General features: G+C 40.4%; 1 protein-coding gene across 2 annotated transcripts in view; it reads left to right on the top strand.

Annotated features, from left to right (window-relative positions):
• SH3TC1 (SH3 domain and tetratricopeptide repeats 1) overlaps positions 1–27349 on the top strand; it is a 48967-nt gene that overhangs the window by 10822 nt on the left and 10796 nt on the right. For both annotated transcript variants that reach the window (XM_060777998.2, XM_060777997.2), the window contains exons 6-12: positions 3364–3535; positions 6665–6738; positions 12267–12471; positions 12877–13001; positions 15788–15826; positions 19227–20918; positions 22629–22809. In XM_060777998.2, the coding sequence (XP_060633981.2) occupies positions 3364–3535; positions 6665–6738; positions 12267–12471; positions 12877–13001; positions 15788–15826; positions 19227–20918; positions 22629–22809 (2488 nt within the window). The remainder of the gene's footprint in view (positions 1–3363; positions 3536–6664; positions 6739–12266; positions 12472–12876; positions 13002–15787; positions 15827–19226; positions 20919–22628; positions 22810–27349) is intronic.

Genomic DNA, 27349 nt, shown 5'->3' with positions numbered 1-27349 from the left:
AGGAAAGAGGCCAGAAGAGAAAGAAAAAGGGGGAAGGAAGGAGATAGAGAAGGAAGAGGAGAAGGAAAGATGGGAGGGAAGGAAGGAAGGAGGGAAAGAAGGAGAGAAAGAGGGAAGGTTGGTCACAGCAATGCGTGGCGGGTAAAGGTTGTTATTTCTATGATTATTATGATGCTATTATTCCTATGGGAATGGGAGAGGTGTCAGGTCCCGGAGGCAATGCATTGCATTATTGTTATTGTTATGATGGTGGTGAAATAAAAGGAAATAAAAAGCGAAAGAAGGACACAAACAGGGAGGGAAGAAAGGCAAAGGAAGAAAGGGGGAGGGAATGAAGGAAAGAGAGAAGGATGAAACCAAGTAGTGAAAGAAGGAAAGAAAGAAAGAGGTAGAGAAGGAAGAAAGGAGAGAAAGGGGGAAGGAATAGGTAGGTACCTCTCTTTCATAATAGTCCAGATATCTACCTCAACTTTGATAAGTTTTACTATAGGCCACAGCAACGCGTGGCAGGGCACAGCTAGTAGTATTATATTTCCTCTACTTATGTTTGCCACACCTTCAGCGTTTCTGGTTCCTCAGTTATGTGCAGAGTTTGGAAATAATTTCTTACATGTAACGATGTTAACTTTAAGAAAGACATAACAAAATTCACGTGCAATGATACTTTGTGTATTTTGTATTTTGTTATATTTTGCTGCATCACCAATACAGCTCCCCCTGAACCAAGGATATTAAAATGTATCTTTAAAAATAAAATAACTATTGGTAGCATGAAATTACTCCTTTTAGTACAATGACTAATTTTTGATTTTTTCTCAAATGGACTTGGAGTGTCACTTTTTGGACTTTTCCCATGTTTAGGTGTAACAAAATAACTGAAAAGTAGGAGCTTCCAAAAAAGACTAGTCTTCAAACAGCAAGGGCTAACACATTGCTTTAACAAGCAATGCCTACTTACGTTTGTGTTTAAAAGGGCTATTTATGAAAAATGTATTTGGGTAGAAAGTACCTATAAAATGAAATGGGAAAGAGATTAGATAATTATTCTGTGGGAATGACTTGTTAATGAATGTGTATAGGGAGAGAAAATTGGAATTTAATGTATTGTAAATTGATAGAGACAGCTCATTTTATTTGTATCAGTCATATTTCACTCTTAAAAGGGTTTCCCCCCATTAAGGTGGCTAACATGAAGAGTAGTATTACATTTCCCCCAGGACACTATCAAACAATAAAGAACACAGCAGCATGAAGTGTAAAAGAGCAACATAAAATGTTCAGAAACAACCCCCGTGGCTTGTAGCCTTGTATGATCTGAATCAAGTTTGTTCAAAAAAAGTTTGATCTAATCATTCTAACAATGTAGATTAACATAAAGCATATACATTCAAAACTTGGCAGGTTAGAGGTCTCCTTTGAGTACTGGATTAATTAAAGAGACTCTGTAGCAGCTGAAATAGGTACAGAATATATTTGGTATTCTGGGGCCGCAATAGCACAGTGGTTAAAGCTGCTAGCTGCAGGATAGGCTGCTGATTGGAGGGTCAACAGTTCGAAGCTGTGAGTTCAGGGTGAGCTTCCGTCTGTCCGTCCTAGCTTCTGCCTGCTTACCAGTTTGAAAGCATGCAATGCAAGTAGATTAAAGGGTACCGCCTCGACAGGAAGGTAAAAGAGCAGGATGTCCATGAACTGCAGACTCTTTCAGCATGGAAAATGGAACAAGAGCACCTTCCCATGGCCGGAAGTTGAGCATTGCCTCCAGACACTGGAGATGCAGGCATGTAGCCGGGAGGGGGGGGGGGGGGCTCGGGGGGCTTCAGCCCCCCCCCCCCGAAATTTTCATGGTGGTTTGCGAAAAGGCCTTATTGGTGCATTATTTAAACTGTTATGTTTATTCATATCATGATCTGATCACCATACTCAATATATCCCATATGCATGGGAGTATTGGGGTAATGATACAAAAGGTTTGCTAGGCTAGACCCTCTTTCACTCAGACTCAGCCCCCCCCCCCCGAAACTCAGCCCCCCCAAAAACCCCCCTGAAAAAAAATTCAGCCCCCCCTCCCTGAATTGAAATCCTGGCTACGGGCCTGTGGAGATGTATTGTATGTCATTCATGTAAAATGACATTGTATGATAATCTGTTCAGAGTTCTGCCGGGGAAATAAAGTGGAATATAAATAAAGTATGTTTTTATTTATTATTATTTGGGAAAAGGCTTGGAACTGGATGTTTAGGTAGACTGTTTTTCTTGCTTACTGAAATACTCATAAGTGGAACTATTGGGGTAACCATTGTAACAATATATTTATCACTTGGTGGAACAAATGTTTTCATTTTTGTTGTATGATTTTAATACACTTTTGCATACTTGGGAGTGCATTTTCCTTTCCTTTTTTTTTTTTTTGTCGTGTCAGGAGTGACTTGAGAAACTGCAAGTCACTTCTGGTGTGAGAGAATTGGCCATCTGCAAGGATGTTGCCCAGGGGACGCCCGGATGTTTTATCATCCTTGTGGGAGGCTTCTCTCATATCCCCGCATGAGGAGCTGGAGCTCATCTGCGCTCTCCCCGGATTCGAACCTGCGACCTGTCGGTCTTCAGTCCTGCCAGCGCAGGGGTTTAACCCACTGCACCGCCGGGGGCTCCTTCCTTTCTTATAAATATCAATGTATTTTACAAAGAATTAAAATTGTCTCAGCTCAAAAGAAGAGCAGATAACTGCAAATTGCATTCAATTCAATCCAATCAATATGAAATATAATTTGCATTTGACGTGTGTAAATGTAATAATGGCAAATAAGTATCCAGGTAGCATTATCCCACCTAGATTCCTCCCGGAGGAGCCATCTTTTCACTTTGTTTTATTTGAAATGAATTTTTGAAAGATTGTCTTAAATTGTCTGCTATCAATGTAAGTTCTTATCTCTAACTCTACTACTAAATCACTTACTTATGCTACAAAAAGATTCTCCCCCAAATGTGATAGTATTGCTCTCTGTGTCCTCCAGTTCAATTCTGTAATATGCATCTTGCCCAAGTATAGTCAAAACATATGCTTTGTTATTTTTGCGGTTACAGGTATCCACAAGGGGTCTTGGAATGTACGTATACTACGTATAATATATCTGCATTTTCAAAATTATCCACATAGAGCTTTAATAGTTCAGAAATTAATTTTCAACGTCTTGTAATCCCTGCTAATGCTGCTATTATTAGAATCATAGGGGGTCATAATATTTTTTTCAGAATAGTGGATGATTAACTATACTTAAAAAATAGAAAGTATTTTATGTGACGCCTGTTTAAATGTCTGCAAAATGCTAGGCCTCCTTTATATGTGTCTTTTTCTTCCCCCTTAAGATACATTCTTTGTAATTCATCCTGAAAATGTCGTCAATGAAGGAAGACTTGATGATGACAGAAGAGTGATCCGAATTTACCAGCGAAGGTCAGCTACTGAGAAAGGCCCAGAATCAGCCACCTGGAATGATGATGCTGAACGTTTTGCAGAGCCCCTGAATGCTTTTCATCAGTAGGTACCTTAACTTAGTTCTCTGTGTGTATATGTGTATATCCATATGTATGTGCCCACAAACATAAATTTTGTTCATAACTGCTGATGACCATTCAATAGTGTTGATGCACAGTGCCCCAATATAGCTAATCTTTTTTTACTTGCCAATCAAATACTAGAAACAAGGAGATAAAAATACAATAATTTATTTTGCAGAACAACTAAGGGGTGAGTTTTAATCAACACAAGCCAAGAAAGCATCAAGAAAAGTGTCACGTTTCACTGTTTCTCCTCTTTGCTCCCTCCTCATTTTTCTTTAACCAATTCTAATTTCTTCCTTGTGAAATTAACTTTACATTTCCTGGTCCCAACAATAGCAGACTATATTTTCTCTCATTCTGTACCAGATGGCAAAAGAATACTATTTTGATTTTTTTGAAAGTGAGCATAATTCTTGCTATAATTAAAAAGAAAATGATGTATGCTAAATCAAGCTTCTTCTATGAATAAAAAAATTAATGTATTTTTCACCTTTCAATTCAAAACAAAACATTTTAGGAAAAATGCTGCATTGAGTGCAGCACTTAAATTGTTCACAAGGTACCAGGATCATGTGCACTAGTTATGTCCCCTGAACCTGCCCTTTTCATTGGCTCCGCTAGATATTCTGTGCCAGTGTGAAAAGTCCCTAGGTTCACTTTCATCAAATGCATAGACTGTACCGGTCATACCATGTATATATGTACTCAGTAGAGGTGTGCATAATTTTCTTTTTATTCTTTCTTCATATCAAATTCAGTTTGTGCATACACATTGATATTAGAAACATGCAGGAAAGGTGAGGGGGGAGGATTCAAAAATCAAAACACTCACTAATCATTTTCATTTTCAAATCATTTTCAAAGTGTTTTAAGAACCAATCCCTTCTCTTCGGCTCAATCACCATAAACAAAGGCACTGGGGGCAGGACTAGCAAAGCTTATTGGTGGGAGACTGAGAACACCGCATTCTTAGAAATGTAGTTTGGGAATGTGAGGCCCCCTGTGGCATAGAATACCAAAGGCCCTGCCCTAAACTACATTTCCCAGAATGCAATTCTCAGCACCTGAAAGTCCCAATGACACCAGTTGTTTAGAGTCAGTCTAATAATAATAAATAAAATTATTGAATCTGCAAAGAGGACTAAAGTAAGTAAGTAATAGTATAAATCTGTGCAAAGTTAAAGTTATGTGGTTGTGTGTCATAAAGACAGTCAGGCATTCAAGGGAATTGCTGTTGTCACTTTTTGGGGGGGATAAATTGTTTGTGTCTAAACTTTTAAAAATCCCCAAAAATCTGTAGATGTGTCAATCTTTCTGAAACTTCTGGGGATTGATGGCCTGGTTATCTTGTGCATTGTACATAAAATTCAAGTAGATAGCCCTTATAGTTTTAAAAAAAATGTGTTAATTTTTTTGAAAATTCCCCAAAAATCAGTGGATAAGTGAAACGTTCTGAAATTTGGTGGGCTAACAGTGGTAAATGTGTCCTACCAATGTAGCAAGTTTCACTCCAACACTCCAACAGTTTTAAAGGAGCCTCTGAATTTTCCCCAATTATAATAATTATGCGCAATTACTATAACAAAAAATTTCAGTATTCCAATTAGAGTAACACATTTTCACAAACTATACTTTAGAAACACTTTAGAAACGAAATACCAGCACCACACACTTTTGTAATGATTTTAAAACCATTTTTAATGGATCACACATCACAAGTACTTTGTTGTTTTTTATTCGTTCAGTAGCTTCTAACTCTTCATGACCTCCTGGACCAGCCCACGCCGGAGCTCCCTGTTAGCTGTGGCCACCCCCAGTTCCTTCAAAGTCAAGCCAGTCAGTTCAAGGATACCATCTATCCATCTTGCCTTTGGTTGGCTTTTCTTCCTTTTTCCTTCCATTTTCCTCAGCATCATTGTCTTCTCCAAGCTTTCCTGTCTTCTCATGATGTGGCCAAAGTACTTCATCTTTGCCTCTAATATCCTTCCCTCCAATGAGCAGTTGGGCTTTATTTCCTGGAGGATGGACTGGTTTGATCTTACACCCAAGTACTTAGGTATAAATAAAGCTCATGTATGAATCAGGGACAGAATTTAGGGCCAACTCTATATTTTGATGTGACTGATGGATAAATCAAGACTGCAGACAGGGTAAAGCACAAATGTGACCTCATGGTCAAGTACATAATACATTCTTGCCGCCTTTTTGAGCATTCATTGATTTCATTGATAAGGCATTCTATACATCCTTAATGTTGGTTTCCTTCTGGTGATGAAATAGGGAAAATCCTAAAAAGGTGTATCATTTTTCATTTAGAAGAAATTGCTTTAATGTATTCTACTTGAGGATTTAGCCAATTATTTGAAAACCATGGAGGCAGCAAGTTACATTTCACAATGAATATTTTAACACAGCTGTCTCACAACCCCGAATTTAGCACAGCAGTGTGGTTACAAAATAAACAGTCGAGAAAACTGCTTTTGCAAGGACTACTGAGATGTAATGTGTGACATTCTTTGAACCTTTGAAAATTAATGTAATCATGCTATTAGAAGTGCTTGAACTCTGCGTGCATTTGTACTGTATTAATGTGATTTGAGACCATTTTAAATGTCATGTCTCAATGCTATGGAATTTTAGTTGTATAAAATCTTTAGTCTTCTCTGCCAAAAAGTCCTGGTGCCTTACTAAACTATGAATTCCAAGATTCTATAGTATTGGGGCATTGTATTTAAAGTGGTGTTAAACTGCATTAAGTTTACAATGTGTAAATGCACCTTCTGTGTTGGAAAGTGGCCTAAGTAACTTCATTTAGTCACAAAAAGGAAAAGATGAAAAATATGTTTGGGAGTTTGAAACACCCTCCCTCTTTTCCTTTCCATTTTCTATTGTATTTGTAGCTTGCAGTGAACAGGAAGCTGAATGCATCATCAGGAAACTGAATTAATATGCCCTGTAATTTATCAGTCTTCCCATCATTTGTGCTTCTCTATTAAAGCAAACATAACAATTTACAAAACTAAGTGTTGGACTGATAGGAGACAGTGTTGGTTGAGATCATAATTCATGTTGTGCTAAGCTTACGCATTGCATTTTCTCTTTTAAGGTGGTTTCTTAAAACAAACCCAGACCTTGTTGATTTTGTCAGCAAAAGTGAACCTGTTGTCACTGATCAAGTTGGTAAGTCGCTGCTTCTAAAATGGAGGCCCTAATACGTTTATTAATTTGCTTATAATTAATCTCTACTTCATTGAGTTGGAAAAATATTTCCACAGTTAGCACACAGACGCTGAAAATGTCTTGCCACGACCCTATAGATTATCTGTATGGACATGCATGATGTCTAATATATGTGAAGTTGAGGAACTATCATTTTTAACTTGGCAGAAAGGACCGATACTACTTACTTTTTTGATCTTATTAATAAAGAGAGCAAATGTAGAGGCTTCCAGGTTCTGTTTCACAACATCACATATTATCCCCTGCTGTGATTTAGTTCACATAGCTGTTGGGAGATTGCAATTGTTATTTTGCATGGTCTCCAACTACGAGAGAGACATCCTGCTAAAGATCCCTGTTTCTTCCAGTAACCTAACTCTGCTGTGTATGATGCTTGTTCCATTTTCAAGTATCAGGGGACAGAAAGCACATTCTGAAGGTATTGTACTTCTGAAAGTATCTTTTTGCAGAGATGGCGAAATTCCAAACCAGCCGCTGTTGCATTATTTATAAGTATTAAATAATGTGTATTTAATATAATATAATATATTTAATATGATTGATTGATTGATAGATAGTATTTAATATAATAGTGCATTTACTAGTGTGCTCTGGGTCTTCCTCACTTACTAATTAAAACATGGTGAAAATGCCCCTACATTCCTTAGAGGTTGCTTGGGAGCATCTGGGAACCAAACTGCATTCTTGTGGGGTGCATTCCTCCAACTTCACCTATCCACCTGCACGCAAGCCAGCAAACCTAGCTTGGCTTAAGTCTTATGGGTACATATATGTGCTTTGAATGCAATTTTCCTGCTTTTTGGCAGGAGATTGGACTGGACGGCTCATGAGGTCTTTTCCATCGCTATGACTCTATGTTATTTGTTGTTTTGTGCCTTCAAAACGTTTCTGAGTTATGGCTACTAAGGGCTCATCTACATTGACCATTTAGTGACTGAACACTGCCTGGGGGCTGATCTGACTTAACTTGGGGCAAGGCCATTTTAATGCAGCCTCACCCAGGTAAAGCAAAGTTGGAGGAAAGTCCAAATCATGCCCTAGGATTCAGGGTTGTCAGGACATTCTGCATCCCTTGGTCTTGACTGCCATCCTGTGTTCAGGGATATGGGATGCCAGTTTCCAGTCTATCTCCTCTGTTGCCACATTCTCCAACCACGGCACCTACTGTGCTCTTTTGCCATTCTTGGTGAAGGTAGTTAAACCCACTTGAGTTGCCAATGGAGGGGAATGGGCTTTTCCCCCTTCAAGCTCTCTTAGCAAAGGGCCACCAGCAGGGCCGTAGACAGAAAAAAATTTCGGGGGGGGGGGGTTGAAATTTGGGGCGGGGTTGAAACTGCCTCCTAGCTCATGCTGAAGCAAAGAGCACAGCAGGGGGCAGAGCAGCCTTCAATAGCCTGCAGCTCCACCCCTGTCAACCACCTCCACCAAGTGTGGCCTCCTTAATGACAGCATTCAAACCCCCCCCCCCCCCCAAACTTTGTTGCTTTGCTACATCGGCTATTGCTGCAAGTAATGACAGTGTGAATAAATTGTCAACATTTGCTTGAGATAGTGCTTGCAGTTCTGGAGGGACTCTTAATTTTTTGCGTCTCATAAACTTAGCATGGGGATTTGGTTAACCAGTTAAAATTCATGAGTAAACCAGTTTTTTTAACCTGAAAAATTTCGGGGGCAGGGTTGAACCTCTAACACCCCCCCCCCCACCTCTGGCTACAGGCCTGGCCACCAGGTAGATGGTGTGTTCTAGCTGGGGAGAGCTGAAGCAAGGGGATGGAGGTTACTCCTAGCTGGCTACCCAATCGTGCTGAACTGCATTTGGCATGGCTGGGCAGTCAGGACTCTCTTCTGCCTCCTTCCACAGTTGATGGAGTTCCTATCTGGTTGCTATGTGTGCTGAATCCGGAGCCTGCATAGGGTTTTCTTGGCAAGATTTGTTCAGAGAGTTTGTCTTTGTTATCCTATAAGGGGCAATGGTGGTGCAGCGGGTTAAACTGCTAATCGGATTAAACTGCTAACTGCTGATTGGAAGATCGGCGGGTTAAACCGCTGCCAATCAGAAGTCCGGTGATTCGAATCTGTGGGATGGGGTTAGCTCCCATTGTTAGCCACAGCTTCTGTCAACCTAGCAGTTCGAAAACACGCAAATGTAAATAGATCAATAGGTACCACTTTGGCGAGAAGGTAATGGTGCTTCATTTAGTCATGCTGGCCACATGACCTAGGTAATACCTATGGACAACACTGGATCTTCGGCTTAGAAAAGGTGTTGAGCACCACCTCCTAGAATTGGACATGGCTAGACTTAATGTCAAGGGGAAACCTTTACCTTTATCTTTAAGGCTGAAAGAGTGTGGCTTGCCTGAGATCACCCAGTGGGTTTTCAGGGATGAGTGGGGATTCAAACCTAGGTCTCCAGTGCCATAGTCCAGTGCCCAAGCAACTACACCACCTAATAGCAAGGATGTATTTTTAAATATAACTGTTGAAGCAATTATATGACTGAGAAGTCAGGAGGAATATACTATCTTGATCACATAGGGTACATCAACACTGTAGAATTAATGTAGTTTGGTCCTACTTTAACTGTCATGGCTCAATGCTATGGAATCCGGGGAGTTGCTAGCCTTCTTCGTCAAAGAGTGCTAGTGCCTCACCAAACTTCCATGATTCTATAAGATTGAGCCATGGCAGTTAAAGTGGCGTCAAACTGCATTAATTTTGCTGTTTCAATGTACCCCTGTTCTAATTTTATCTATGTTGCATTGAGTTTGTTAGAAGAAGAAATGTATAATTCAAAAGTATTTATTGAAGACATGACAGTCTTCAAGCAGTCATAAGGTGAACTGTGCCTGAGTGAGCTATGAATAAGCCAGCCTTGCTCACACACTTGTGACGTGAACTAGAAATTGTGAAATGTTAAAGGCTTGTTGTCGTATGTGAGAATGATATTTTCTTCTGATATTCAGCAACATGGGAGGAGGGGCTCTTTCCTGAAAATCAAAGTATAAACCGACACGCAACATCTGAACAGTAGGGTTGTTTTAAAAAGATATCTGGGAAACAGCAGCACTGGAGTGATTCTCTATGTGGCAAGATTCTCTTGTTACACTCTCTGCTTCTACTCATAGTTCGATGCCCTTGAATATTTAATTTTTTTTTCAGTCACTGAGCAGCAGTATACTGCTTTTACACATGACGGTGCCCAACGAAGTTCACGATGTATCAAATAAGCAGTTCAAAATAACAATACATAAATTACATGTATATATTATTTCAGTGGGTGCAAATGTAATAAAATGACAGTCTGTATAACACTGAATAAAGCAATATAATTATCCCAGCATTGTAAAATTGTACAGGAGGGAACGAGGCTTGATCCTAACATAAGAATATACATTAACCTATATGGCTCAGCATTCCACAAAAATAATACAGGGTTCTACACAATTAATTATACCTCTTAATTAAATGTGCAGCTCTTACTTACATCTAGACCTTACTTACACAAGTCTCCACACTCTAATGCAGTAGTTGCTCTAATGTGTTGCAAAATATACACAGGTGAGATCAGCAATGATTAGATAATATACTTGTAATGTACACCAGTAAATAATGAACACTACTCAGAAATATGAGAACTCAAGACACACAGCAAGCAGTTAAAACCTCCCAAACAGATGATGTCTCCAGGCAACAGAGGTCAGGCTACCTCTATCTAAATCCCCTCACTGATTGACTTTGCAGCTTCATGGCTACTCAGCTTGCTAATTGCAACATTCACACTTGCTATAAACCAGGGGTCCTCAACCTTTTTAAACCAAGGGCCGGGTCACTGTCCCTCAAACTGCTGGAGGGGTGGATTATAATTTGAAAAAGACATGAATGAATTCCACTACACATATCTTATTTGAAGTACAAAACACACTTTAAAACAATAAATTAAATAGAATGAAGAACAATTTTAATATAAACTTATTCGTATTTCAATGGGAAGTGTGGGCCTGCTTTAGGCTGATGAGATAGGGTTGTTTTTCTTCTTCTTCTTCTTCTTCTTGTGCACTTTCAAGTCGTTTCATACTTAGGTTGACCCTGAGCGAGGGACGGGTAAATGACCTTGGAGGGCTGTATCCGGCCCTCGGGCCTTAGTTTGAGGACCCTGCTTTAAACCAACAAGGGTTCTTTCTCCCACCCTGGACATCCCCCCCCTACACACACACATCTATATAAATAAAAATGTAATGTTCGTTTGTAAGATTAACATAACTCAAAAATCACTGGACAAATTCACACCAAATTTGGACACAATACACCTATCAGGCCAGCAAGTGACCATGATTCATAAAAAACATGGAAAAACACAGCATAAGGGACTTAAAAAGCAAAAAAAACCACCAACAACAACAAAAGACGCTTCAGCGCATGCGCAAAAACGACTCCCCTGGCAAACAAAACACACAATTGCATATCCATACTCTCTTCCAGACTACAGCTCACAGCATCTCCTAAAACAGGCCCTTTAGGAGAGGAGGATGATCCAAATGCACTGCTTCCAAGCTGCAAGGTTTCTTCTCCTTGGTTTTCTTTGAGAGCATCCCAATTCCTGAAAATTTCCAATTTCCTATTCCTGGACTGCAACTCCCAGAAACCCTCCAGAAAGATAAGATAGATAGATTAGATAGAGGTAGGTAGGTGGGTAGATTGTTCAGGAGGACTGCTGGGAGTTGCAATCCAAGAATAGGTAGAGAATGAAGAAAGAGGAGAAAGAGGTAGGGAAAGAAAAGGGGGGAAGGAAGGGAAGAGGAAGAGAAGGAAGGAAAGGAGAGAAGGAAAGAAAAAAGGGAAGGAAGGAAAGAGGGAAGGAAGGAAGGAGAGAAAGAAAGGAGGACAGAAACAGGAATCATAGAATCAAAAAGTTGGAAGAGACCTCATGGGCCATCCAGTCCAACCCCCTGCCAAGAAGCAGGAATATTGCATTCAGATCACCCCTGACAGATGGCCATCCAGCCTCTGTTTAAAAGCTTCCAAAGAAGAAGCCTCCACTATGCTTTGGGGCAGAGTTCCACTGCTGAACGGCTCTCACAGGAAGGGAAGGTTGGCCACAGCAATGCGTGGCAGGTACATCTAGTGTGTGTGTATATGTATATGTATATGTGTGTGTGTATTTATACACACACACACATATATACATACATACACACACACATTCCATTTGCTTAATTGCCAACAGAACCTCCGAGGATGCTTCCCACAGATGCAGGTGAAACATCAGGAGAGAATGCTACTGAAACATAGCCATACGGCCCAAAAACGTACAGCAATCCTGCCATGAAAGGCTTTGACTTCTTGGGTGCCTCAAAATCTAATCAACTGTAATATTTAAAATAATGCTACTAGTAGTATATCGCTTTTCTTCATAGTCCTTGCATTTTCCCATTAATATCAATTTCATTTCTTTATTTATTATACAGCCACTGGATTTTCTGTAGCGATGATTAGCCATGAAAGTATTGTTCCTGAGGAAATTAGTTTCCGGGAAGGAGATCAAATTGAAATAATTGGCTATTTTATGAAATGCATGCCATGGTTCGTAGGAAGACACGTCCCTTCTGGCCAGGTTGGTTTTGTACAAACCAGTCACGTCAGTCCTGAAGGCTTCAGCACCGCTGCGACAGAGTAAGTGTTAAAGAAGATGACAAAGCGAGGCAGTCTCCTCTAATTGTCAACATCTGTTGCTTTTAGAAATACTTCTGCTGCTGCACATTGGTGATCACAACCTCCCATCCAATATTTGGGCATCACTTTTTCATTTTGGTGTTGATTGATTGTGAACTCAAACCTGCTAAACAGCTATATTACTATGAAAGCAATGGATTTATTTGTTTGTTTACATAATGAATTGGTCTCCCACAGGGGATCTAAGATGACTCACACATGATTTAAAACAAAGTACATAAATTAAAAATTAGCAGTAGAAAAAAAAACAGTTGACAGTTATTCCATCAATGTCAATGTAATATTTTTTTGGGAAACTAGAGATCACAAATGTCCTGATTCTTCTGTGATGTTTGTTTCCTTCAGATCATCATGCCTCTTCCTCTTTCAAGATGAGCATTCTTTTTTGAAAAAAGAAGGCCTGGAAGAAAACATGACAAGCCTCTTGGAAAAACTAACAATTGATAACACCTGCAATTTATATCAAATAGGTAAATAAATTCTCCCCTACGAACCATCAAGATTACTAAGATCATCTGGAGAGGCCCTGCTCTCGGTCCCACCAGCCTCGCAAGCGCGCCTGGTGGGGACGAGGGACAGGGCCTTCTCGGTGGTGGCCCCGCGACTTTGGAACTCTCTCCCTCTGGAGGCCAGAACCGCCCCATCCATCCTAACATTTAGGAAACAGGTGAAGACGTGGCTGTGGAGTCAGGCCTTCGATGAATGAGGACCCTGGATGGAAGTTGATGTAGATCCATCTTGTTTTTGTAATTGTGATATATGATATTTTAATGAGTGTATATGTTTTTTATGGCTGGAAACCGGGCTGAGTCCCTCAATGAGGTTGAGAAGCTCGGTATAGAAAACTGTGAAATAAATAAATAAATAAATATAAACAATTCTAGTATTACACAATTACCTACATTTATTTATTTAGGTTCTTGTGGGTTTTTTCAGGCTATAGGGCCATGTTCTAGAGGCATTTCTCCTGACGTTTCACCTGCATCTATGGCAAGCATCCTCAGAGGTAGTGAGGTCTGTTGGAATTAGGATAATGGGTTTATATATCTGTGGAATGGCTGGGGTGGGGCAAAGAGCTCTTCCCTGCTGGAGCTAGGTGTGAATGTTTCAACTGACCACAATTGTGGACAATTTCAACAGAAAGGAAGAGACCATGAAAATGAACAAAATCTGGCTACCAGTATTAAAAAAATGTAAAATTACAACAGCAAAACAGCAGAAAGGAAACAACCAGGCACATCTTAACACCTCTCAACAGAAGATTTTCCCAGGCTCAGCCAGGATTTAAATGATAATGAAGGTGGTCAGTTGAAACATTCACACCTAGCTCCAGCAGGGAAGAGCTCTTTGCCCCACCCAGCCATTTCACAGATATAATAACCCATTGTCCTAATTCCAACAGACCTCACTACTTCTGGGGATGCTTGCCATAGATGCAGGCGAAACGTCAGGAGAAATGCCTCTAGAACATGGCCCTATAGCCTGAAAAAACCCACAAGAACCTAGTGATCCCAGCCATGAAAGCCTTTGACAATACATTTATTTATTTATTTATTGTGTCAGAAACGAATTGAAAATATAGTTATATTGTATAGAAAACCTACAAAGTTAAAAACTTGGCATTATACTAAATTTCCTTTGACTAGAAATTGTCCATTTAGAGTGCCACTGGTGTCACTGTAAGAAGGGCCTCCATTGTGCATGTGGCAGGGCTCACACCACATTGTAGTAAGTTGTCTGTGATTTGCTCTTCTCCACACTCGCATGTTGTGTACTTCATTTTGTAGCCCTATTTCTTAAGGTTAGTTCTGCATCTTGTGGTGCCTTCTACATCGCCCAGACTTCTGTGTGACCAGAGGGGAGTTTCTCATCCGGTATCAACCACTGATTGAGGTTCTGTTTTTTACCTGCCACTTTTGGACTCTCATTTGCTGAGGTGTTCCTGCAAGTATCTCTGTAGATCTTAGGAAGCTGTTTCTTAATTTAAGGTGTTGGCTTGCTGGCTGATATCCAAACAAAGGATGGGCTGGAGATGTCAATGCCTTGGCCCTTTAATTGCTGGCTGCTACTTCTTAGCAGATATCAGGTGGTGCAATACCATCTAAACAGTATAATTTCTCCAGTGGTGGAGGACATAAACATCCTGTGATAATGCAGCATGTCTCATTAAGAGCCACATCCACTGTTTGAATGTGGTGAGATATATTCCACGCTGGGCAGCAGCAGAGTAGCAAAGTGCAAGGGCAGATGCCTTCACTGTGTCTGGTTGTGATCCCCAGGTTGTGCCAGTCAGCTTTCATATGATATTATTTCTAGCACCCACTTTTTACTTGATATAATAATAATAATAATAATAATAATAATAATACTTTATTTATTCCCTGCTACCATCTCCCCAAGGGACTCGGTGCGGCTTACATGAGGCCGAGCCCACAATACATCAATAATAAAAACAATAACAAAAAGTAATACAAAACAATAAAAATAAAACTCATAACAGAAAATAAGCAATAAACATTAACAGTAACAACTTTTAAAAACTTATGGCTGGGCCAAATGTAATAATTAAAATTTAAAAATAATGCTGAGCATGAGCAGGTGAAATATGACTAGGTTAGAGTTTTCAAGCAGTGCTTCTTATAAGTCAGAGCACGATCCAGAGTATCTCCCAGGTATTTTGGTGTGCTGCAATGCTCCAGTGGGATCCCTTCTCAGGTAATTCTCAGAGTTTAAGATGCTTGTCTGTTCTTCAGATGAAAAGTACACATCTGCATTTTGGATGGATTAGGAATCAGCTGATTTTCCCTATAAAAGAGCACCTAAAGCTTCAGAGAACTTCTGTTCAACCATTTCAAAGCTCCCTGCTTGAGCGGTGATGGCACGATCGTCAGCATAGATGAAACTCTCTGTCCCTTCTGGCAGTGGCTGATCATGTGTATAAATGTTAAACACTGATAGAGCAAGTACGTTCCCCTGAGGCAAGCCGTTCTTCTGTTTTCGCCATCTACTTCTCTGATCCTGGAACTCAACAAAAAAACTCCTTTACTTACATGAAATATGTGGATATGGTTTTCTGTGTACACAATTCAGATTTTTTTTTCAGGAGTGAAATCCCACAAAAACCAATAGCAAATGCAAGTTGAATGGTTAAAATCCCACTGAATTAAGTGGTAAATTGAGAGATTGAATTTACTGAACAATTACAATGAAAATACTGCTATGATCTTTTCTCTTTTCTCCTCCCCTCCCCCCCTAGATGGACAGAAGAATTTTGAACTTGAGTCTATTCAGCAAGGTAAAATGTTTTCAAGTGGTTTTTTACTTCTGTGAGCAGTTCTCCATTATAAACATGGAAAACTAGAAAGGGACAGGCTGCATTGGTTTGGAATGACTGTTCTGTTGCACGCTGGGCCTGTAAAAATTGTCTTTTGAATAAGATGTGCACTTTATGCCCATCGGGAAGCCAGGGCGCCTCGAAAGAGAGGCCCTCAAGGATTTTCCTGTACAATAGTCTTAGAGGCTTGAAAGGTTTAACAAAGTCCTTTATTAATGAACAAATTAATCAAATACTTCCCAAATCTCCAATGAGTCAAACAAATGCTTCTTAACTTGTCTACAATGGACAGGCACCTTGCTTGGAGAACTATTTCTTTCTTTAACAAGGAAAACCCTTTTTTAACCTCTCCCAGGCTGTCTACTATCTAAGCTTTGCTGATGTGGGTTCTACTACCGGATCCAAACTGCTTCTTGGGCGCCGAGTAGACCTACCAGTCAAGGCTTGTAGATTCTCCAGCTGGAGTTCTTTGGGTCTGTAAAGCTGTTTTCCCCTGGATGCTGTAAGGCTAAGAGGCTGTTGAAGTCAGACTAGACTTTAGGGGGGTAAACTCCAAGGGGAGATGACCCTTAGTTCCCACCAAAGAGGGAATGTTACCTTGGCGAGCCGTCAGAGAAGCCTGATTCCAGCAATTTTATTAATATTAATAATTGAAATGAGACTCTTGCCAAGGCAAAGAAGTGGCACCAAGGTTTATTGTGTGATTCAGCTGAGTCGGATGCAAATGCGGGGATAGCTCACCCACAAGCATACCAGTACATTGATCAGAGGCATATTTATAGCAAATTCAAAGTTGAAGAGTTCAAACTCCCCACCCCGGCTTCCCTGTTGTTCCCTGCCATGATTGTGCGATGGGCATACAGTTGGGAGGCAGCCCTCGCGCCCCCGGTGCCTCTGGACCAATCAGGAAGCTCCAGTGGTCCGTAGGAACCAATGGGGAGACCTCTGCCACCTGGTGGTGACAGCCAATCAGGAGAGATGGAGGCGGGATGAGGGAGCACAAAGGAATTTGAGAAAGGAGTAAACAAAGGAAATGCCATGTGGCCAGCGAGACAAAGGGGAAATCTCAAGCCAGCCTGATCTATCAGCGTGTAGACTGGGGTGACTGTTTCTTGGTGGAGATAGCTGAGTTAATCAGAGCGAAGGCAAAGGGTTTTTTCGAGGACCTTTTGTCCTTCAGGAGGAAATATGATTAAGATTTTTGCCAAAGGGGCAAGCTGAGGGCTGGGCAATTCCTCCGAGGGCCACCAGCTGCCCAGGCTACTGCCCAGTCCTATAGCTTAGTTTCCTTCTGTAAGACTGAACTAAAATGGCTCCCTCTCCTCCCCAGATCCCTGGGGAAAGGGGCAGAACCAAACACAACAATGATAGACAGGTGGCTAGCCCTATAACTGCAAATCAAGTTAAGCCACCTTTTTGCAAAACCCCTGAAACCTTGGAATGCATGCAAACATTAAATAGAAGGAAAATGTAGTTGGAGCTCCTGGTACAGCCGTACCTGCACAATGACCACATTAAGGGCCATAGTTTAACCATTATCCCTGTTGTTGTTGTTTTTTTCAACTTCTAAATTTCCTGTCTCAGCTATATTTATTATGTTCTTTAGTAGTTAATTAATTAACTAATTTAGTAAGTTAATATTGACAGTACAATATTTTGCATTTTCTCTTGAAAGCCTTATTGCATTTAATTGAACAGATAGTGCTTTGGACCTACACCAGGCCTGCACAACTTGGCAGTAGTAAGGGGCTGAAATTAAAATACGCTAGATTGTTTGGCTACAGATAGATTTTTAGCATCTCACTTCGGGTTTGTGAGAGAATACCTTTCTCTCAAAGCAAGCAGCCATGCGGGATATGATTTCCCTGCTTCCCTTCAGGCAAGTTGCAGCCCTTTTCTAAAAGAAAGAAGTTTTGTTCCTGCTGCTCTTCCTTTCTCTTTGCCTCTGGGTTGCCTCTATCATTACCTTCTCCTATGGCAGAAAAAACTACCAACTGTGCCGTTTATTTCCCTCGCTTGGGATGGAGAAACTTAGCTTTACTATGAAGAAACAATGGTCCCACTAGCTTACTAGGATGGTCCCTCTTGTGATCTCACATCCCTGTAATGCTGCAATTAAACAGATTTAGAAAAATAACCTTTAGTTTCTAAGAAAGGGAGTGGAGAATAGTGAGAGAGGTGAATAATCCTTCCCCGTTATGTCACTTATGTGTTGTAGTGGATCAAGCATATCGCACAGGCAAGTGGTGTCACCGTAGTGTGATCAGGAATGATTGATGGATTTTTCAGGAAGATGGCAGACTGACAATAGGTTGTGTACATCACTGTGCAATAGAAGAATAATCCTGGTCTGTGTTGATTTGCTTTCTTCATAGAATAAAATCCCTGGTTTGAATCCCACTTATTGACAATATGTGGCCTTCAGTAGGTTATTTATTTATTTATTTATTTATTTATTTATTTATTTGCCATATTTATATACCGCCTTTCTCAGCCCAAAAGCGACTCAAGGCGGTTTACAATCAGCATAATTCAATGCCCCTGACAACATAAAATATAGTTAAAACATTAACATATAGTATAAACCATATAAAAACAATAAAAGCAATAAAATATAATAAAACACAAGTCCTCAGTGTCTCATTACTAAAACCATTTTCCAGTTGCATTGTCCAATCGTTCCATGGATCTAAATTAGCCTAAAGAGCCAGGTTTTAACTCTTTTTCGAAATGTTAGGAGGGAGGGAGCCAGGAGCGGCTCAACCCGTTACGCAAAGTAAGCATTTGCAGTATAGTTGATTTTGCCCAGGGGTGTTCTTGAGGCGTTCTTGGGGGAAAATAGACCTTGACATATGCGAGTTGTAGTTACAGGGATGTATAGTTCACCTACAATCAAAGAGCATTCTGAACTCCACCAATGATGGAATTGGCACACACAATATGGCACACAGAACTCCCACGACAAACAGAAAATATATATCAGTGATTGGTGGGGGGGGGGGGGGCAAAATACTGTTTGTTTACCGTTGAAAATTACCTAGGGCCGCCTCTGGAGGGAGCTGATCTGATATCCCTAGGGAGGGTGTTCCATAGCCGAGGGGCCACCGCTATGCAACTGAAAACTACTATATCTCGTTCCTGCCAGTCGCATCTACAAAGGAGGCAGGACCAAGAGCAGGGCCTCCCCAGACGATCTTAGAGACCTAGCTTACAATTAAGGGATTGAAAAAAAAATTGTCTATTTCTATTCCAATGGGAAAGTAAATATTGAGTCTTTATTGTTTGTCTAATTTGCTTTTGCTATTTTATTTTCCTATAATGCTTTTCCCATATAGGCCTTCTTCTTTCTTGTGTATTTCAGAGAAGTCGTGTTCCTTTCTTAATTTGGACTCTCCAACACTCAAACGGAAAGTGACTCAATCCCTTAAGGAAGTAAAAAAGTTACAGCTGCACAAGGAAGAATCAGATGTTCAGAAGAGGCCTGTTTCGGCTTTGAAGGGCGAGATGTCTTCTGTAATGGAAGAACCACGTTTCTGCATATACCAGGAAGGTGTTTGTGGACCAGAGATCTCAGATTCATTACTGCTGTTTCTGAACTGTGATGGCTATGATCCCAGCTTCCAGAACCTATACAATCTTTCATTTTCCTTTCTCAACACCCTATTCTATGGCTATGCCAATGAGGATGAACTGATTGACTATTTTGTGCTGGCAAGGGAAGCAGCAAAGCGAGCAAACCTTTTGTGGGCCTTGACAAGGCTGTGCTTTCTCCTGGGGAGAATGAGCGCCCGGAAGTTCAAACTTTCTCAAGCTCGGGTGTATTTTGAGGAGGCTTTGGCGACGATGCAAGGAGATTTTAGCGACCTCTATCTTACAATTGCTCTTTATACAAATCTAACTGGGATTTACCTGAAACAGAACAACAAGGAAAAATGCACCGGCATTTTTGGCAAAGTTGCTTCTTTGCTCATGGGAATCCCCAACTACATCAGCAGCACAGACATGGAGTCGGATATTCTGAAGTACGCTTTAAAAAGAGCAGTGGTGTGTCAAAGCAAGAAGGCAGAAGGCAAGGCATGTTTCCTGGTAGCAAGGCACTATCTGAAATTTAGACAAGATGAAGAAGCACTGCCATTCCTAGAAAGATTGCAGATTCTCTATAATGACTTGGGATTGAGAAAGCATTCATTGTTAATTGAGTGTTATTTTAAATTAGGCCAACTTTACAGTCAAAAGTGTTTACCCCACCTTGTGCTAAGTTGCTGCAAAGTTGCCTCTTCTTGCAGCTCAACAAGTACTTTACTGGAGTCATTCGGATGCATTGATTTGGTATTTAAAAATGCTCCCAAATGCCATACTTCAAAAACTGTGGGGCAGACATTTCCTTCCCAGATTGCATACTATCTTGCTCAGATTCTCTGCTTGCTAGAGGTTAGCAAAGACCACCAAAAACTCTGCAAGATGGTTTACTATAATCTCTCTCTACTACACAGTCATCACAAACAGTACAAACAAGCAATTGGCTACATGGAAAAGGTTCTCGAAACAAATGCACACACAAGCATAGAAGAAATGATTAACCATCTAGTCTTTCTTAGTTGGTTATATATTCTTCATCATCAAAATAAGGTGGCTTTAGACATTTTAAATGCCGTAGTAAAATCTTCACAAAGCACTTGCCAACAGCTAGCTGTTATTTATAATATGATCGGTATTGCTTTGAGGCGCATGAACAATACAAAGCTAGCAACTGAAAACTACTATAAAGCTCTGACCATTTCAAGAAAGATGGGGATTTTATGTAACCAGGCTGTGACTGTGGCCAATTTGGGCATTCTCTGTCTGCATTCATCTGCCAAGTGTCTTGGGGAGCATTTCTTGATTCAAGCAGTAATGCTGTTCTCTCAACTGCCAAGTGCTAAGTGTGGCAGAAATTTTATAGATGTCCTCCTAAGGCTGGGATGCTACTATTCCAATGGGATTTGTAAAAATGAAGGAAGATGTTTCTATGAGTGGGCATTTTTGGTGGCAATGAAGACAAACTCTTTGGAAGGTATGTACATTCTTTGCAGATACTTCCAAAATAAGAAATGGTCCTTTACAAAAGGAATCTTCAAATGGCTTAAAAAGTACAACAAAGTCTTTTATTAATGAATCAAACAGGAATTGTAAAGCTTCCTTGGTAAAGTATCAGTTCTCTCAAACTTGTCCACAGGGAACAGGCACTATCTTCAATAACTTTCTTCAAAGGAAAATTCCCCTTTTTAACTAAAATCCAACCCCCACTGGTGTGGGCTCCTCTGCCAGGCTGAACTGCTTCTCGAAACACTGAGAGGACCTACCAGACAGGCAATGGATGTTCTTTAGAGTTTAAGACTGTCTTCCTGGAAACTCCCAAGGCTGTAGGAAGGAATCCCTGGAGTTCTTAGGAGACTCTTAAAGCTGTGGTAATGCTTCCCTGGCGTTCTTTCCCTGGAGCTCTTAAAGGTTGAAGCCTTTGTACAGGGGAAGTAAACGCATCCTATACATTGGCTAACCTTGCTGTGACTGACTGGAAAAGGCTCCCTTCCCTCCAAAGCCTAGAAAGGGGGCAGAACCAGGGAACCCAATAATAATTGACAGGTGGCTTGCCCTATGAATGCAGCCAAAAGAAGCCACCTATCTGCAGAGTCCCTGAAACTTAGAACTATAAACAAACACTCAGTGCAAAGAACAAAATTGGAGCTCCTGGAACAGCTGTTCCAGAACAGAGGGTGTTCCAAAGTCGGGGGGCCACCACAGAGAAGGCCCTGTCCCTTGTCCCCACCAATACCAGGAATATCCCTGAGAAGAGTTAAAAACTCACTTGAATCAGCCTTCTCCTTAGTTGTAAATATCCACTAGCATTAATGCAAGGCAATTAGGTTTCTCAGCTGTTAGACTGATATACCTAGATATCTCTTTGAACTCTTAGGGACAAAAATATGCCAATGCACAAAAAGCAAATATATAGCAGAGTTTCAGAAGTGTTATTTTCAGTTGTCCAAACACATCTACTCTCCCTTAAAACATCACACTCTCAAGAGACCAAAATAAAGTAGTCTTTGTTAAAATAACATAGTTGGTTTACTCACAAACTTCACGTATTTAGTATACAGGTATATTGCATAACAACCCAGTTACAGATAGGATTTGAAGTAGTTTCTCTATGTAGATAACACAGGACATCTTACAATCTTTACAGTCCTCATTATAAAGCATCTCTCTGGTCTGAGAGTCTGATAGTTTCTACTGACTTCTAAAGTATCGTGTTTCTACTGGCTTCTAAAGCGTACTGTTTCTAAAATGGAGTCTGAGTCCTGAATAGTCCCAGTTCTGATCACATGGTCTGCAGTCCCTCCCACAACATAGTTAAGGAAAACTTCATATTAATACACACATATACAATACAGTAAGCAATCTGAATTATAGACGTAACAAATAATTAGAGGAGTCTTGAAGAAAGTTGCTATTTCCACACCAAATGCCTGGAAATGATAGTCTGTTTACAAAAAACCTGTGAACAGAAATATAATCTTATTGGGCTTTTGGAGCATGGACAATCTATAACCATTTTATCCTAGGATCCTGGCATAAAGCAGGAATTGATTTCTGGGTTGCTATAAAGCTTCTTGAGTATTCAGGAAACTGAGGGCTATCAAAGTCATGTCTGTACAGTAGTAGTATGTTCCTATAGACTTAGCTTGTTCTGTCTATTGAGAAATGTCTTGTTTATTTTTCTTAGGGCAGCTCATGGCTGTTCAGCACCTCTGCCAGTTCTATAGCAGAATTCTTCCGGATGAAGCTCAGTGCGTCATTTACAATGAATATCAACTGTACCTGGTGAGAAAAATGTCTGACAAAGTCATGGAGGGAAAAGTATTGGAAACCATCAGTCAGCTATATCTATCTTTAGGCACAGAAAGGTAAGAACCGGCAATACTGTGACATGATCTGTTTTAACTTGAATGATATTTCGTTACATTGCTACTCCTATTTCACTGGGTTAGATCCAAAGGTGCATTCACGGGGACTTTAGGCAAGAAAAATGAAACGAATGCAGACATTATTCTGCTTGCCAAGAGTTTAGGCAACTTTTCCACATAGTTGCAAGAACTGCTATAGAATTTGGCCATAACCAAACTATACAAATTGTTATGTAAGCTCTTGCAAAAATATATTTGGAACATCACTCAAGGGCAAGTTATTTTTATTCTCCCAATTCCTTAACAATTTGCTTTATTACGATTTTCTTTATGTATGGGTGGAGATAGACAGTACCTAAAGAAAATCGTATTTGGTGCCTAACTAAATCTATCAAATAACAGGTATGGTTTAGAAACCCACAAATTACTTTTTAGTTTGAAATGAAGCTGGAGAATAATTCCCATTTTATGACAACATCCCAGTGGTATTAAATGAAGCTAAATGGTAGGCTTAAAAGATGTAAAAACGTACCAAAAGAGTATCATAAAGGATTAAAAACAATTATTTTTGAACAAATATCAGACAATAAGCTATGCATAGCAAAAACAAATTATAAGGCAAGTAATCTAATAATAAATGTGTACATATGCATAGTAAGCTAAGCTAAACACAAATATACACACATAAACTTCATAAGGATGGGTGAATCACAGATATGTCCAGACTCTCCCCCCCCCCCCCCCCCCCATGATTTTCTATAATGTAAGTTTGAAAACTATTTTTCCCAATACAGTATGCCCTCTGAATTCACAAAAGTTCAGTTCCAGGAACCCTTGTGGATGACAAAAAATGTAGATAGCTGCACCCCGTATTATTACATTGCAATGACACATACATCCACATTAGTGCTTCCATTTTCATATTACCACCATTTTAAGTATGGGCTAAAATTATTTGCTGTCAGTTGAAATGACAGATCAGCAAGGCCCCAATGTATGCACATTTCGAATGTAATTTTCCCATTGTACTATGTTTCTGTGAGAGTTACAGAGCAAACACTGGAGAAGCGTGCAGTGTAAATGACGAATATATTCTTATCAAATCTCAAATTCATTGGTTTAATATCCCTAAAAGGCAAACCAATTCTATCTGATCCCTAATCGATTCATTAAAATGTATTTTAAGAAAAACTCCCACTTCTGGATCCGACAGACCTTTTCCAGGGTTCTGCAGGTACAATAAACAACACTGCATATCTTAGCTTCTCAAACTATCATGCTTGGAAAATAACTTGGATAACAATATGATTTGTTTGCAAAGTACTTTTAATAGCACAGTGATCTCTAAATCTCCATACTGTTCCCAAAAGCATCATGTAAATGTTGACAAGGCACAAAATGGTATTTTCACAGTCCAACAGCCTGAAATACAATCACACAAGCCCCCCTTTTGACATCAACTATGTAGGCAGGAGCTCACCAACAAATATACAATACTAGCTTGGGTGCCCAGTGTTGCCCGGGTTGTTTGAAAAAGTCAACTTTTTAATTTTACAAAATAAACAAGATTGTGAGTGAACAACAACTCACATCATGCCAGGTTAACCCTGAGAAACTCCACCAGTACATAAAGTTTGTTACGTTGGGCAAGTTTGCTCTAGATGCCTCATCAGTGGGGTACAGTATGCTCTCTGGCTGTAGGGTAAACTGCAACTCCCACTATGCTAAGTCAGTCTACTCAAACGTCTCCAGTAGGCTGAGTTAGTTATGGGGGTTCTGTGTGCCAAGTGTGGTCCAGGTCCATCATCGGGGGAGGTCACAGTTTCTCTGGTTGTGGGTGAACTACAACACCCAGAAAGTCAGTTCCCTCCAAACCCCTCTAGTAATCAAATTTCAGCATATCAGGAATGTGTGCCAAGTTTGGTCCAGATCTGTCAGTGTTTGAGTTCACAGTGCTCTCTGGATGTAGTTGAACTACAACTCCCCAAAATCAAGGTGAATTTCCCCCCAAAGACATCTAGTATGTTTTGCTGGTCATGGGGACTCTGTGTATCAAGTTTGGTCCAATTCTACTTTGGTGATGTTCAGAGTGCTCATTGATTGCAGCTGAACTATAAAGCCCAGTACCTACAACTCCAAAATGTCCAGGCTAATTACCCTCAAAAACCTTCAGTATTCTAATTTGGGCATATCGGGTATGCATGCCAAGTTTGGTCCCGATCCATCATTGTTTGGGTTCACAGTGTGCTCTGGATGTAGACAAATCACAACTCCTATAAATCCCTCCAAAGACCTCCAGTATTTTTTGTTGGTCATGGAAGTTCTGTGTGCCAAATTAGTTCCAGGTCCATTGTTGGTGGAGTTCAGAGTGTTCTTAGATTGCAGGTGAACTATACATCCCAGTACCTACAACTCCTATAAATCATGCTGAATTCCCCCCAAACCTCTCTAGTATGTTCAGTTGCTGATCGATTTCTCTGTTTGCTGTGTGCCACAGAAAATAATAGGAAAGGGTTAAGGGAGAGGCAGTGGGCGGGGTCATACAAAATTTCACATCAATGGTGAGTAAGAAACACTGAGATGTCTGTGGTGGAGGAAACACATACACTCAAGGATAAATTCGTCTCCGTATGAAAGCCTTCACTTGGGTGGTGGGCAGTATTGTGTTTGTGGAGGACATTGGCATGTTCACAGTGCTCTCTATAACCTGCAATGTTATTGGAGGGAGGACCATTGGTGTCTCCTGAGTAGTGGAAGCTATAGCTGTTTGTGGAGACAGGAGCTTGTCTGTGTAAGTGAACACCCCAACCACTCACACATAAATATTTCCATTTTTATTATGTGTATGTGTATAGATGTCCTATCTTAAAACCCCTGGATTTGAACTAGGAAGATGCTGCTGATAATCAACTGCATCAAACTGTTCCTTGCTTTCTCTCAACAGAGCTCATCCCAAAACTAATCAAGGCTGTTTCTATCTCCCAACCTTTCCTAAAGAGCAATCAAATTATCATTTTAAGATTCATTTCCTCTCTCAGTCAGGCGTATGCAACCTTCTGGGCTTGGACAGAAATATCCTTTATCAGATTATGCTCATGCTAAAAAGATTTGCTCATCTATATAAATAAAAATGTAATGTTCATTTGTGGGATTAACATAACTCAAAAACCACTGGACAAATTGACGCGAAATTTGGACACTACACCCCTAACAGACCAATGAGTGACCATCACTCATAAACAGCTCCCAACAAACAGTAGAAAGGACTTAAAACCCCAAAAAAGATAAATGATGATATAGCGCATGCACGAAAACAACAGCTCCCTGCATCCCCTAGACCAGACCCTTTAGGGGAGGAGGATGATCCAAATACACTGTTTCCAAGCTGCAAGCTTGCTTCTCCTTGGATTTCTTTGAGAGCACCCCAATCCGTAGATATTTCCCATTTCCTATTCCTGGAGTGCAACTCCCAGCAGTCCTCTAGATAGATGAGATAGATTAGATAAAGATACGTAGGTAGGTAGGTAGGTAGGTAGGTAGGTAGGTAGGTAGGTAGGTAACTTGATTAGAAGGGCTGCTGGGAGTTACAGTCCAAGAATAGGTAGAGAAGGAAGAAAGGAGAGAAATAAAAAGGGAGGGGAAGGAGAGAAGGGAAAAAAGGGAAGAAAGGAAGGAGGGAGGGAGGGAGGAAGAGAAGGAAGGAAAGAAGGAAGGAAAGAAGGAAGGAAGGAAGGAAGGAAGAGAAAGAGAGAGAGAAAGAGAGAAAGAGGGAGGGAGGGTTGGCCACAGCAACACATGGTGGGTACAGCTAGTGTATAAATAAAAATGTAATGTTCGTTTGTGGGATTAACATAATTAAAAAACCACTGGATTAATTGACATGAAATTTGGACACTATACCCCTAACAGACCAACGAACAACCATCACTTATAAAATCCCCCCAAAAAGCAGTGGAAATGATTTAAAAATCTAAAAAAGCTAAATGACAAAATGCTAAATGACGACACAGAAAAAAAGGGAATGATGAGGGAGGGAAGGAAGGGAAAAAGAAATAAAGATAGAGAGAGGGAGGGAGGGAGGGAGGGAGGGAGGGAGGGAGGGAGAGGTAGGCAAAGAAAGAAGGAAAGAGAAGGAAGGAAAGAGGTAGAGAAGAAAGAAGGGAAAGAAGGAGAGGAAGAGAGAGGGAAGGAAAGAAGGAAAGAGAGAAGGAAGGAAAGAGGTAGCGAAGGAAGGAGGGAATGAAGGAGAGAAAGAGGGAGGGAAGGAGAGAAGGAAATAGAAGGAAGCATGGAAACAAAAAGCAAAGGAAGGAAGGAAAGAGGTAGAGAAGGAAGAAAGGAGAAAAAGAGAGAGAAAAAGGGGAAAGGAAGGAAAGAGGTAGAGAAGGAAGAAAGGAGAAAAAGAGAAAGAAAAAGGGGAAAGGAAGGAAAGAGGTAGAGAAGGAAGAAAGGAGAAAAAGAAAAAGAAAAAGGGGAAAGGAGGGAAAGAGGTAGAGAAGGAAGGAAAGAAGGAAAGAAGAAAAGGGAAGGAAGGGCGGAA

Source organism: Anolis sagrei, chromosome 5, assembly GCF_037176765.1.
Source record: "Anolis sagrei isolate rAnoSag1 chromosome 5, rAnoSag1.mat, whole genome shotgun sequence".
Taxonomy (NCBI): Eukaryota; Metazoa; Chordata; class Lepidosauria; order Squamata; family Dactyloidae; genus Anolis; species Anolis sagrei.
The sequence above is the reverse complement of the archived record's forward strand: the minus strand, read 5'-3'. Positions and strand labels throughout refer to the sequence as shown.